Genomic DNA, 15,766 nt, shown 5'->3' with positions numbered 1-15,766 from the left:
ACTATAACTAGAATAATGCCTCAGTAAAGTGAGGCATAGCGTTTAATTAATGTCTGCTGGATTGAATTAATTTCATTTTCAAGTAACTCACACACTGAAATAGCACAGAATATGGATGTTGTATAATATGTAGAATATTTTTGGAATGTTATACTAGGCAGTTTCCAACTTATGCATTTAAAAAAATATAGATCTTTGCCAATCACAAATTTTCAATATAGTTACTATATTATTGTTGTTCAGTCGTTTTTCAGTCATGTCTGACTCTACACGACTCCATTTTGGAGTTTTCTTGGCAAGGATACTGGAGTGGTTTGGCATTTCCTTTTCCAGCTCATTTTACAGAAGAGAAAACTAAGTATAGCTACTTTAGAAATCAACCAATATGGAAACTCTTTGAAAGAAATTTCATAAAATGTGAAAGTAAATTATCTGATTATTTTACCTAAGCAGAATAAATGGACAAGAAAAATAAAAATTTACCCCCCACAACTTTATCTAGTCAAAAAGCCTTAAAAGTTCATGTGAAATGGCAGTCTGATTAGAAATCAAACACACAAAGGGATTACAAGTAGTTCCTATTATGGTTTAATGATATTAGAAGAAGAATAGAAAAAGGGTGGGGGGAGAATATATTTGGGGGGATTGGAAAGGGAAAGAAAATTAATCACATGAATCAAGAGTATGCTAGCAGAAGTTTATACAAACAAGAAGAGCCTGAAAGAAGACCAGAAAGAAATCACAGAAACATAAGAAAGCAATGAAAGTTACATATTAAGTTTATATTTTTATAATATATGCTTTTATATTATGTTAGAAAAGGAAAACAAAAGCAACTTTTTTCTATTCTATTTTGGTTAGGGATACACCTACCGTATTTGGATAAGTTAAACGTGGATTTAATTTGTAAAAAAAAATAAATCAAATAGACATTAAGTGCCTACTATGTGCCAGGGATATAAATACCAAGAATGAAATAATCCTACTCTTAAGAAATTTGCATTCTATCAAGGGTGAAAACATACGTATGGACTAAATTTAACCAAATAAACAACATGACAGCTAAATAAAAAGTAGTTAGGAAATGGAGAGGCACTAGCAGTTACAAAAGGAGAATCAGGAAAAGTTTCACATAGAAGGATTTGAGCTGCATCTTGAAGGTCTGGTGAAGGAAGAGAGTGCCATGTGTTAAAAAAAAAAAAAAGGTCAGCTTGGATGGATGGTAGATTATAAAAAGGAGAAGGATGTATAATGAGGCTGAAAAAACAGGTTGGGTCCATGCTGTGAAGGGTTTTATAAGCCATACAGAGGAGTTAATATTTTATCTTAGAGGTGATAAGAAGCCACTGGCATTTCTGAGTGACTGTTTATACTAAGTTACTGTGTGAAGTTACTGAATGACATGGTCAAATACTCATCTAAGAAAAATCTCTGGTAATCATGTGGAAGACAGATTAGAGTGGCAAGAGTCTCGAGATGGAAAGAACAATTAGGAGAGTGTTGCAATTGTCTAGACAAGAGGTAATAAGGCCTTAATTCAGGTGATAATTGTTTGCTATGTGAAGCAAAGAGAAATCAGATACAGGAGATAGAGAAGAAGAAACTATTAAACATCCCTAAAAATAATGGAGCAATAGCAAATCATTTATTAAAATAATTAGAGATTTTTAAAAAGTATCATATTTGTTTCTGGATCTCTGGACTTTCTAGGCTATGGCATACAAGACAGTTCATTAGAAATGGCATGTATGTGCACCATCTTATTCCTGATTTAAGATCTATCCAATCATTCCATTTTCTGAGAGTTTAAAGATTTCATTCCTAGCACATCGACCCAGGTTCTAGCTGCTTTAAAGTACAATTTATATTATTACTTTTATTGTATTTCTAAAACTGGCAGGTTTCTTCAGGTTTAGATAAGTCATAACCCTCTGAGTCTATCATTTTGTGATACCCCATCCCCAACTAAATGACACTATTTGATATAGATATTTTTAGGGTAAGTACAATTAATACCAACTCCTTAAGGTGCACCAATGTAAACATATTTAAAGCAATTAGCATTCATTATGCAGGGGATATTAATGAAAAGTAACATGTAAGCAAAATCTCTGTAAATGAAACAGTATAAAATATTCTATGAAAATGCATACCATTCCTGAAATAAAAGCGACAGATTTGTAAAGAGAAAGGAGGAAAAAAAAATATTGCTGGGACACAGGGAAGGATTTTCTGGAATCAAGATATGCTTTCTTCTAACTATTCCAGTTTGATCTGAAAAAAAATTCACTATTAGTAATCAAAACTTGTCTTTAAACTAATAGAACATACTAAATAAAGTTGCTTCAGCCAAAAGGCATTTCTTTTAAGTTATTGAAGGGAAAACCAAAGATAGTGGAGAAACAAATAAGCAAAAACATATAAAGAGGCAGCTCTCATACTCTATTGACAAATTATAGTTCAACTAAGAAAAAAATCTAAGAAAATATTCAAATAAAAAGCATGGCAAAATGGGACAGCCTGGTAGCAATGCTCCAATCCTGATGCAAATATTCCAAATTTCAATTAAACTTAGTCCAGTTAGTATTTAAATTGGCTACTGTAGAACCTCATTTCTTTTTTTACTTAATATTGTATGTTATCTTGGTATGATTTTTCATGTCACAAATCAATCATGTCAGTTGAACTACATCTATAAAATATTATAGTTGACCACAGATATGAATATTACAGGCTATCTTGTACATTCAGAATAATTATATCATAGCAATACTTTTATGGACAACAGAAAACTTACCTTGCTTTTTGACATAGAATGTGATGTCTCTTCTCTATTTTGAGATAGATCATCTTTTCCTCTTTCAAAACCTTAAAAAGAAATTTATTATTATTATCATCATCATTATTGCATTGCTGCATTTGTTTATTTTCATGTTTTTTAAACGTTGATTTTTGGTCCAGATCAACTCTGTAACTTATCCTTTTAAGAAGCTAAATGCACTACAGTTTTGAACTAAGGTTTTCCCGACTTTAAGACCAGACTCTAGTATACCATGGTGCTTCTCATGCTATAAGTGAATCCAAATGATACTGTTTTCAGTACATATTGATATGTTTGTGTATTTTAAAAATTATTCAGCTTTATAAAATCACTGAGTAATATACAATTCATCTAAAGTTACTGCCTGAGAAGACAATTACAAAACACCTCTTCTGAGACAACTGAAAAGGATGACAATTACTAACATCATTTACTAAGATGTAAATCAATATATTCCATGGGTCCATGACTTTATCAATCTGGGTATTCCCTCAAATGACAAAGATAAGTCGCCCATGCCTACCCAACCTGATTTACTTTTATCTATGTCCACCTACATGAGGGCCAAAATGTACAAAATGACAGAATGCCTCAGGTTCAAAGTGGACCCCCCAAGGACCAAACACATCCATGAAAACCTTGGATTTTTGTTGTTGTTGTTGTTGTTGTTTAAAGATTTAAAAACTACCGTCTCAAAAAGAAAAAAAAAATTATGCAATTTGAGAAAGCTGAGTCCCTGGAGCAAACTTCATGACTGGTTTGGAATTCATTACATTAATATAACTTTCCCAACTTGAGATATGTCACACATAACCAAGTTTGTTAGCACCATGCATATAAAAATAGCACAAAAAAGAATGTTACACAAAAGTAGGGTGAAGCATAATTCCCATCATTGAGAAGTTTATGATGTTGAAAGGAAAGACTCATAAAACAAAAACACAGTTAAAGAACAATTTAAGCCAGGATAAGCTTAGTATTAAATTTATACATTTAAGTACTAAAATGTGGATTAAGTGTAAGTATTAAAGCTGTGTGGTCAGAATTAAGAAAGATAAATATTCTGGTTTAACCAGGAAAAAATTTCAGAGTGATACCAACAGACAAATGTATTTAAATATATTTTGCAAACTTACAGTAAAGTGAACTAGAGTGGCATCAAGATGAAACACAGGCCAGAGATGGTAATCTGGCAACCCAAGAAGTAATCTCTCTGACAAGAAGTATATTTCATATCTGATCTCCAACTTCTTGCCTACTAAGACCAAGATGCCATATAACAAACTCATAAATGATTTAAAAACATGTGTTATCTTCTCCACAGGTCCCAATTCTTATTCTAGACTTCTTCAATTAAAATTTGTGGTTATTATTGCCACCCTGAGTCAAAACCATGGAATCATCCTCAATTCTTTGTCTCCTATAACCAGTCAGTTTCTAAATGCTTAAGCCCTTCAGAACCTAAGACTTTTGGGACAAGCTTTTCCATGTGAAGTGTTGACCTAGGGGTTGAGAGTCATGTTAGGAAGGTGGTCAATGGAAACCTGATCTTGGACCACTGAGAATGGAGTGATAAGCGTTGGGAGAGAGAAGGATCAGAATATTGTATTAAGGACTGAGAGGCTGGACTTCCACCTTTTAATCTTGTAGGTAAGTAGCAAACTACAGTTTCAAGAAAAATAGGTAGCATCATTGTTGTCTATAAATGATAAATGAAAAAACTTGACAAAATTTGGGAAGACTATATAAAAGTAATAAACCATGGTTATTTATGTGAAACATTTATTATTCATACCTAATTGAAATGTAGCACTGTAGCAATCATCCTGATCAATGAATGTGTCAGGCTCTTCAATAAATGTTATTGAATGAAACTGAAGTCATTTGTGTCCATAATTTGAGGCTCAAGTAGGGCAGACATCTAGTTACAAACATTTTTTAAAAGAGATAATATTAATGGACATTGGTCCATTATGTTATGTATAAACACCTACACAAGATTAGGTAAAGCACTAAACAGGAAGATATACTTATTGAAGGTGTTTATCCATGTCTTAGTGCAGTGATATATTAAACATAAACTAGAAATAGGGGCCACTACTCTGTGAAGATGGGATTAATCCTACCCTGCCCATTTCCAGATTTAATCACCCAAAGTGTAAACACCACCACTTAATCTTCAAGTTGGGGAGGTCTGTGACCCACTGTGCAAGAGTGGGTAATGAATCAGAATTTACTGACTGCCCTCTGTCCTAAGCAAAGCCTTTGTTGTAATTGGTACATGTGAAATGGGAGGATGGCACAGGAAGCGACGAAAGAAATGGTCTTGATAAATTGCAAGGACTTCCAGGGAGCTCTTCTCTCTTCAGCCTTGAACTGGACCTGGAGGAACTCTGGCTGAGACCTTGGACTTGGTGAGACTGTTTTTAAATCTCTCCCTTTGAACTACCATGTGGTGAGTGAAAAAGACTGACTCTTTCCTGGATTGTTCCGAAGGGACTCTCCTTTTAAGAGAGGCTTCATGACTGAAGCCTTTGCTTTATTCATCCCCGGGCCCTCAGCCCAAGGCTGAGGCCCCTCTGGTTGAGGACTAATTAGCCCTGCCGGGGTTGAGCCAGGACCTGGAGTAAAATACTTAGTGTGTTAGGTTAGATATCTTGCCCTATCTTCTCTCAGATTTTCTTACTTTCACTCTCTCTTCCTATTTGTAAATAAACTACCATAAAATGTCGAGAGCCCCTCAGAGAAATAAGGGTTCCCCCATCAGGTTTCCATCAAGTCAATGCAGATGGCAGAGCCTTGCATAGATCCCTGTTGTCTGAAAATAGGGCCACAGGATGGATAACCTAATCCAACCCCTCTGTGTGACTCTCTTCTGATCAATACTTTTTATTATTGAAATTATTATAATCTATATTTTAAGGATAGCCTCAAGTTTTGTAGCATAGATATAAAATCCCTTTATAGAAATCCCCTAATTACTCTATAGTAAACCAGTATTTAATGAGTTAACAGTTCATGCCCTCAGTAAAATGGCAGAAGTTGCTTTAATCTTTTTCTCTCTCTGTCAAGAGTTTGAAGGACACAGTATGAATAAACCAAAATACTCTTACACTTCACTACTTTCCCATGTTAGACTTGTCCCCCAGAATTTGAGAGTTCTCACACTTTAATCCGCTTTTGAAATATGTTGAAGGTTCTTTTTATTAAAATAAAACTTAGATAAAGGAGGGTTTTGGTAGCCTTGAAGACTGGTTAGACTAGGTATAATCTATATGTAGAAATACGTTTTGTGTGCCACTTTTTATGTAACTGGTATAACCTTGAGCTCTTTTCTGTTTGGGTTTGAAGTATATATACATTTTCCCAGTATTTGTGTGACTGTGAGAGAAAGGTATAAAAAATAAAGATTCACAGGAAGTTCTCAGAAGAAATTCTGTACTCCATTGTGTCTCTGACTCTCTTCTTTCTCACCTAAACCATACACCTTCCCAGAACCCCTGGAGTTGCTGTCTGGCTTCCAGCAATAAAAGTCATTCTGACTGGAGTTTTTCATTAGGAATTCAATTCTTTGGCGACTACCCTCTTGTATATTCAGTCAAACCAACCATAATTTTTCCCCCTTTACAACTCCATACATAAAGATCTCTGCAAGCCATATACTAACTTAGTTTTAAAATGTAAGCTATCTATGTTTTACTGTATTTTGGTTGTTGTTGTTGTTAAATATTTTTCAATAACATTTTAATCTGGCTTAGGACACACTTAGGAGTGTTTTACTAGCACAAGCCATGAGCCATGCTTTTTGACACCTCCATCCTAAACAATGTCCTGCACGACGTCTTAAGTGCCAGCAGCATTTTTTTAATAAAGAGATTCTGCAGATACTCCTCTTTTTAGTGTGATATTATGCTAACAGCAATGACTCCTGCATCACTATAGGACTCTCTCTGTCAGACTAACAATACCTGAAGAGACTAGGCTAGCAATTTACATAGGAAAAAAGCAAGTGAAAATAGATGCTACATTGTCCATATTATGACAACTGGATAAAAAGCCCACTAATTTAGTCCATTAGCATAAATATCTTGGTCGAGCAGTTCAGATGGACAAGCTTTACCCAGAACCCAGAGATGAACTAGATTCTTATATGTCTGAAAATTCAATGTGCTTCTAAAAATACAAATATCCCAAACTACTCTAGTGATAATAGTACATATTTTAGCACCAATATTCTTCCTATAGTGCTGCATTTGCTGCATTTCATGGAATTACTATGGGGGAATCTAAAAAAGCCATAAAAATGCAGAATAAAGCATACTGAAGCATATTAACAATTATGTCCTTTGCATGAAGAGTGATAGAAAAGTATCAAGGTCAAGTATGACTAGAAAAGGAAGTAAACCAAGCAAGAGTCAGGGTGAGTAGATCAATAGCTGGGATGCAATATCAACATCCCTTTTTTTAAAAAGGAAGGCAGCCTTCAGGGTACTGGTAGATCTTTTATGGAGAAACATGGGAGGACATGGACAAGAATAACACAGAAGGAAAGGCATTAAGTGACTGAAATCTATATTAAAATAAGGGAATACACAAGATCATGAATCCACTAAAGTATGCTACAAAATTCACAAGTTCTTGTCATTTTCTTGCAGTTCTTAATAGGAACGGATAGTTTACAAATTCAAATATTTTTGTGTTTTACACACAGAGAACCAGTTACATTCATCTAAAAAAAGTTAAGCACATGTGTGCTTAATAACTTAGTAACTATTTTCATTCATGGCATTTTCTTTGGTAGATTACTAATCAAAAATGCATAAGGCTGAGATAGCCAACACAGGGGAAGACAAAGTTAATATCCCAAAAAGACCCTGACAAGTTACCTAGAACACTGGGAGGAATTTAATAAGATGACATTTCAAAGGGACTAATGCAAAATTTTATGCTTGAGTTTAAAAAAAAAACAACAACAAATTTGTGAGTACAGTAAAAGAAAGAAAAGGAAAGGTGAGGGATGAGCCAGCCATTTGTCTGAAAAAAGATCTGGGAGCTTTCATGGATAAATCTGAGTCAAGAGTGTTGAAGTGAGTCCAAAAAGCTAATGCGATTTTGGTCTGTGGACACAGTTTTCAGGAATAAAGGCGTAACAGTTACATTATCCTTTTCCCTGGTAAACCACATCTTGAGTTTCAATTTTAGTTCAAGACACAATAGTTTAGGAAGGACATTGTCTAAAAGGACAACCAAGCTGACAAATAGCTTTAAGTCCAAGTCATTTGAGGATTGGTTAAAGGAATGGGGCCTTCCTAAAGACAAAAATACAAAGGGACTATTACTTATTTCAAATATGAAATAAGCTGTCATACAGAAAAGGTATGGGACATATTCTGTTTGGCCCCTGAAGGAAGAACCAGAAGCATTGAATGGAAACTGAAAAGAGGCAAAGTGAAGACTGACATCAAGAAAAACTTTCTAATAATCATTAACTCTTCAAGAATGAAATATAATGCTTTGGGAAGTCATGAGCTCCCCCTAAACAGGTCTACAAATGGAATTTGGATAACTGTCTGTCAGGCATGTTGTAATAGAGATTCTTTATAAGCTAAAGTTTTGCTTAGATGATCACTTAGGTCCATTTTAACTACAATGGTGGGATTCTGTAATCTCATGGATGTGGGTTGCAATTTATAACCCATCCTCACCTTCCCTTTTCGACCTTTTGAAATCCTCCAAAGGAGGTGTACCTAATGGATCAGCCATCCTCCTGTAGGACTCTCAGCATCATATTCACCATGCTGCCCATCTGTTCTTTCTTGTGCTTAATAAGTGAATGACCTAGGTTCTTTTCCAGTCATACATGGTTTCTGGCAATCTCTTTTATTCCACTTTTTGGATACAATGCATTATCAGTCTATTAAGCCACTTTTCATGAATAAAATATTGGCAAAATGAAGTAGCCTATTTACATCTATTAAGTGTTCTTGCATTGCTCTCTGTGTGGCTTGTGATTTTAATTGTGAAAAGGTGTATGTTCCACGACTAGTAAACATAAAGTATCAATGGAAGAACATCTGTATTAGAAAGGTCTTTAAAAGACATGCTCTAAAAGAAGTGATCAAAGAATATGAAAAAAGGAGTTGAAAACTATTAATTATATGAATGTTATAAATCACTAATAATAATAAGAAAAACATTAATCACAACAGCAAATTGCAAAGCTTACAAAGATAGACAAAGTCAAAACTGAAAAGGTTGTGGAAAGCAGGTAGAAAGACAGTCATACAAGTCAAGTATGAACTGTCGATAGACGCTGGGAATTTGTACAACCATTCTAAAAAGCATTTTGAAAATATGTAAAGAAAGGGACTAAAATGTTCATGTCTAGAGATTCCACTACTAAGCATATATTGACATATACATATAGGAAGTTACTAACAACAAGGCTTTATACTTAACCACAATATAAGACAAAAATTAGGAGAAATGGGAAAATTTACACGAACTTATTCGAAGTAAAGTAAGCAGAACCAAGAAAAGTATATACTATATATTTGGACTACAAAATAAATATAGAGCAACAACAACAAAAACCTAAACATTATATAACTATAATGACCAAAACTGAAACTAAATTAGAGATAATATAAGGCATCCCCAAAGGCGCTGTGTTTTAAATATGTGATTAAAGCTTAAAACTCACACTAAAACCTTTGGAACACCTTGCTTACCACGCTCCTTTAGCAGTAGTGGATGACTATGGTTGTATTTATTATAAGTTTCCATACTACATTTGGGCAGATTAAACTACTTATTTTGTCTCAGTTTGAGAAATACACCATAAAATAAAAAACTTTCTAGGATCATCAGGGTGGCTAAGTACTGATGATTCTTTAAGATCCAAAAAGAAACTACATGATATAACAGTCAGTTGGACAAACAGAGGAGCAAAGGTGCTCTTAATAAAGAACACATGCCAAAAACAACAGGTGAATAAACAAATATCATTCAGCTATAATTAAAGCAACATTGAGACCTATGTGACAAGAATAAAGAGACTTGTTTTAAAAAAGTCTGTTATGTTTTTGTGCAGAATTACTAGCTCCTCTTTCCTTCTATTTATTTTCTGAGTCTATCTAGATAGAGAACACAAGCTATTCACTAAATAGCAGCCTTCTTTTAATAATAAAAAAAAAGCAATAAGTAGCAGTGGGCAGGTAGGTGGTACAATAGATGAGAGTGTCAGGCCTGGAATTAGGAAGATTTGAGTTTCAAACCTGACCTCAGACATTTAATAGCTTTGGGGCCCTGGGCAAGTCATTTCACCCCTATTTGCCTCAGTTTTTCCTCTTTAAAATGGGGACACACTGGAAAAAGAAATGGTAAACTTCACTAGTATTTTTGCCAAGAAAACTCCATGGACAAATCTTTGGGGTCACTTGGGATTGGACATGACTGAACAATTAAACAACAACAAAGTTGTATACATCTTAAAATAATTTCTAGTAGGTCAACAAGAAGACAGGGTTATACAGCACTTTTTCATTTGCTAAAAAGTCCATTTTAATTCTCTAATTTTATTCCCTAGACATTTATTAAATTACTTTTATATCACAGGGCACAGTGAAGCAGTTCCTCTTTCTAAATTTATGAGAAAGAAAGCTTTTTTCACTTTAACTAAATCTTTTTCTTTGATAAATGAAAAATAGAATCTTAAGTTGAAATTTATAGGAAGTTAAAATTGTATTTTAAATCTAGTCTAAAAATATGCCATTAGGGGAAATAATTCAACTATCAGCAATTCTTATATATTCAGATTAAGAATTTTCAAAGTGCATTATAATAAATGTCTTGTGATATGTATTCCAATACATTGATTACCCGTGTAAGTTCCTTCAATGGTATTCTCTTACATGCACAAACTAAAACAAACATTTTCAAATGAAAATTGTGAGGGGGATCTCCCAAAGCATTCAAATTTCTAATTAATCCCAAACCAGTAAAGCTATTAATTTAAAATATAGCTATGTTTTGTTTTGGAATGAAAAATCAAGTGCAGAAATAAGGTCATCCAGAAAATAAACCCTCTACATCTCCAAAGTCCAAATCAAAGAACTATTAACAAGACTGGTCTCAATGACTTCCAAATTCACTGAGGAATAATATGCAAGGAACAGAATGTTCCCTAAGACAATCAGGACTCAAACCTGATAGGATTCTTGGATTGCACCCAGAAGCAGGGTGCCAGTACAAAATGCACAACACAGATAATGCTCCCTGTAGTCAAAGCCCTTGAGAAGAAAGGGTGCTAAATTCTGCAGTGGCTTAAGTTAATGGGTCATTTTCAAGGGTAACCCGAAATTATATACATTGCAGTAACTTAATGTAGAAAAGACAAAACAGATTTCAGTATTAGAACGAAGCAATGCTTTCCCTAAAGTATGTTTCCCACAGGTATGTTTACCTGAAAGGGGGAGTTAAATATCACAGGGCATTAGAACAATTTTGAGTCACAGGCCATTCTTTGGGACTCCTTTAACTTCCTTCAAGATTAAATTTTTAAAAGTCATATTAATGAAAAATACACATGAAACTCAGAAGGCTCTATCTAATGCGCCAATAATTACTAATTTATGCAAAAATGTTGTTTCAACTTCATAAACACTGATTTTATAGTAGAGATTCTGGGAATAAATTCATGCTCTATATCAAAACACTATTTGAAATGTTACATAAAAACTGTTCCTCAAAACTTTTTTCATTTAATTAGAATTAAAAGCATTCACATGAATTAACAGATACAGGTATAGATGCTCTACAATTTCTACAGTGTATATATCTCAAAGCTGTATCACTGCCCCTACTTTACAGATGAAGAAACTGGGGCTCAAAAGCAAAATAATTTGTCCTTGGTCAAAAGCCTATTAATTGGCAGAGACAGGCTTTAAACCTAGGTCTCCTGCCTTCAAGTCCCTAGTCTCTACCCACTAGTAGACAAGTCCTACAAAAATGTTTATCAGAAGTGCAGGTTATTATCTGTGAGCAGGACTGACTCTTGTGATACTGAGTGAACAGAGTTCAGAGCAAAGACAGCCAAGCATGGGAATGTTTGATACAGATGCTGATGAGGTACGGTATAATCACTTGTTTGACTATTACCGGAATATGATACAATATAAAATGAACTAATCCATAGTTGTGGAGCTAGACACTGATTTACTTTTAGCTGAACAGTTTTTAAGGATTATTAAGTGTTTTGTTAAAGTAAAATTAAGTCTGTGTTAAATAGATTTTCCTCTTTCAGAAAATTCATATAATTACTTTTATTTTTGTATCATAGTGGCAATGATAATAACAATGCTGTGGACATATAAAAATTGCTGTAATATAAAACATTATGTAAAGATTAGGTTTTTTTACGTGCCCATATCATTGTTATTATCATTGCCATTATGATACTAGCCTGAAAAAATGCACCTGAAATCATCTTGGACCAAAAGGTGCACTGGACAAAGAGTACCAAGGTTCTTCAAACATGTTAAACTTTGATCTCTTAAATATTAGAGAAAGACATTTCAAGAGTGGCTTTGTGGAATTTGGAGCTTTTGGCAAATGTCGAGGAAAATTTTCTTCTTTCTAAATCAAGAACTTAATAAGCAAAAGCTCTAAGTCAGTGATGGGCAAACTTTTTAAAGAGGGGCCAAGGGAAAGGAAATGCTCATCTGTCAGTCTGTTTCTAAGGCAACTCTTTCAAAGTTTCATTGTATTGTATCCTGCTCAGTGTATTCGTCAGATTAGGAATAATGTCACTGGGCAGATAGAACATTTCAGGGGCCGCATCTGGCCCTCTGGCCGTAGTTTGCCCATCACTGCTCTCTATGCTTTTCTAATTCTTCCTGTTCCACAGAAAGCCAATCAACAGAATCAGTTGGAAGGAATGATGACTGACCATGCCATTAGGTGGAACCCTTTTAGTCAGGATTATACATATCACTTACTTTCAACAGGTATCACTATCACTATTCGGAACACTGAAATGTTCTCTTAGAACGTCCCCAATTTCAGAACTAGTCTCCCCATGACTCCAAAGCTTTTTGAGCCACAATCTAGGAAAGTGTCCAATATCATGTGTGTATGGATTCCTTTCCTCACAGCCAATCTTAGTCATGGCCTTATTCCCAATCTACCTTCAAAGTCTGGCCAAAGCCCTGCATCTTAATCTATTCTACAAACAGCAATAAGAATCTCTTCCTCTTGTTTTGATGTTAGCTCTCCAACTCAGAATCCCATGAAAGTTCTCCCTTTGAATAAAATATTAATTAACTCCTGGCCAAAGTTTTAAGATAATGGACAAAGTGTAGTCACTCCACTATCATCAAGCAGTAAATGTATTTCTTCATTCTAATAGTCCTCAATATTTCAAGTACTTACTATGTACAAAGCACTTATCAAGCTTACTTTTCTCATTAAGCAAATCCCTTTACCATTTCTGGCACGAATTCTACCAACTCCTCCCTGCTTTTGGCCAAGAGACCATTAAATATGCCCACGGCTTTCATGACTAATCTGTAATTCACGCTCACATTTCTAACCTAATTCAGCAATATATATGTATTTATATATTTCTTTGTACAAATCAGTCAACCAACAAGCACTACTTCAGCCAAGAAAAATTTGCAATATGCCAGTAATGTCTGAAAGCAATGGTGATACAAAGAAAAGCAAAAGGTGTCCTTGCCCACCCAAAAGGATTTTATCCTCTAGTTTTTATTCTAAAGAGAAAGGAAGTACAAAATGCAAACAAACAGTTACTTAAAAGATTAATACAGAGAAGAAGAAACATTGATGAAAGACAAGAGTCTAAAAAAAAAGGCCTCTTGCAGAAAGTAGAATTTAAGCTTTTTCTTTATAGGTTTCTTTCACTTTCATTTATGTGCATATATCCAGACTGCCTAAACTGGCATTATTCAGAGACAATTAAGATTATCCTGCGAACATGATAAAAAAAAATAGGGGTTTTGTTCCTATTCACTTAACTGGAATTTCAAAGGTATCCACTTTATATGAAATAAGGCAACAGAATCACAATTAATTAATTATAATTTAAGTAACTGAAACTTCAAGAAACCAAAATTTATTTTCACCATTTTTAGGGCAAAGAACCACAGTACAAGAAAACAGGTGATCAGATTTAGTTAAAAGAAATGTTTCAGATACATCTTAAGATCACTACCCATTTCAGCCAATCTCTTAATGTCTAAGAAATAGAGTAAATAATAAACAATTTTCTGAATGATGATGGCACTGTAAAATATTCAAAAATCCAAAATTCATCTTTAGGAGCGTCTCTCTAGAGTTGGAAAGATGTGAGGAGATCTAATTTAACCAAGTGAAAACCTGGAGACCAGAGAGGTGGCAAGACTGGTCAAATAGTCACAAAGGCAGGAAAAAAGGCAGAAGTAAAATCAAAACCGAGCTCTCCTGATCCCAATGACAATGCTCATTCTTCCTCCACTGAATTGCCGAATGATATGGTCTGGAACTAGATTATCATCCCTAACATTTAGTATAGCAAGACTGCTATAGCTTTTTTTTTTTTTTTTTGGCTCCTTGGTGGAAGAGTGGTAAGGGGCGATGGTCACACAGGTCACACACAAAGGGTCACACAGCTGGGAAGTGTCTGAGGCCGGACTTGAACCTAGGACCTCCCATCTCTAGGCCTGACTCTCAATCCACTGAGCTACCCAGCTGTCCCCAAGACTGCTATAGCTTTTGAGATTTTAATGTCTTATTTTCCTTACTTTCCTTCCACTATTAGTCTTCTGGCTGTCACCTACATTAAGTATTTTCTATTTAATAAGGCTGGCAAGCATAGCAACACATTTTAGAAAGTTGTAAACATAAGGGCTGAAACATTAACAAAATAACTGGTTAACCTTCTATAAACAAAAAAAAAATCAGAATGGCTGATAATGGTTTTACTAAAACATAGTTTGCATGCTCTCAAAGCTGATATTTTAAATAAAACATATATGTACTCTTTTGGCTTAAGACCTTGAACCCAATTTAACTTTTGTTTGATGATTAAGGGTTCTCTTTATGAAAAGTAATTAGTTATATTTTACAGCATTGGTTTGGTATATTTCATTTTTCTGTCTCCTTAATCAATACCAGACTTCCTGCTGTTACTTTCTGTTGTCACTGTTTCTATCTTTATATACTTTGTTCCATTCTAGTTTGATGGTAATAATTTAAGAAGTATACATACACACAAGGGTTAACCGCTTTACACAGTGCTTTAAATATATAAGGCATTTTATGTGTGTACCTCATTTAATTGTTGCAAAGGAGGAAGCAGAGTTTGGTGAAGCAAAGTGACTTGCACAATAAACATGGGACAAGCAGTCCCAGGTCTTGAGGCTTCAAAGACAGCAACTTTTTCACTATCCCACGACCACTTCTATCCAAGGGAAATCTCATATGACTTTTGGCTATGGTATAAATTGAAATCAAGATTTCTAAAAGGGCTGAAGGCTGGGGCAGAAGGGTAGGGAGTATAGACAGAATGTATATGTTCTTTGGAAGGCTTAATTTCACCGTTTCTTAGAGGATTAAAAAACATACTAAAAAACGCTCAATGTTTTATTTTCCCCTTAATGCACATTAAGAGTAAAATGGAGGGGAATTATTTTCTTTTATTTTTTTTTCTCTTCTACCTCAAGAACTGGGGGGGGAGGGGAGGGAAACACCCACTGCTCACTCTCTTCTATTAAAACCATTTTGAATACTATAACCTTTACTATATTTTTAACTCAGGATATGCCAACATTCTCTCCCTCAACTAGTTAACTAAACAACCTTCAAAATAAGAAGTTTTCCCACTGATTACATTCATGTCAGTCAGACTTCATTCATTACTTACAAAGCTTTCCTAGTCCTACCTGT

General features: G+C 34.5%; 1 protein-coding gene across 2 annotated transcripts in view; it reads right to left on the bottom strand.

Annotated features, from left to right (window-relative positions):
* The window catches only part of OSBPL8 (oxysterol binding protein like 8), a 228,978-nt gene that overhangs the window by 63,604 nt on the left and 149,608 nt on the right, over positions 1–15,766 (bottom strand). For both annotated transcript variants that reach the window (XM_044677819.1, XM_044677820.1), the window contains one exon: positions 2,798–2,868. In XM_044677819.1, the coding sequence (XP_044533754.1) occupies positions 2,798–2,868 (71 nt within the window). The remainder of the gene's footprint in view (positions 1–2,797; positions 2,869–15,766) is intronic.

The sequence above is a fragment of the Gracilinanus agilis genome, chromosome 5 (genome assembly GCF_016433145.1).
Source record: "Gracilinanus agilis isolate LMUSP501 chromosome 5, AgileGrace, whole genome shotgun sequence".
NCBI classification, from domain to species: Eukaryota; Metazoa; Chordata; class Mammalia; order Didelphimorphia; family Didelphidae; genus Gracilinanus; species Gracilinanus agilis.
This window is presented reverse-complemented; position numbering and strand designations above follow the sequence as displayed.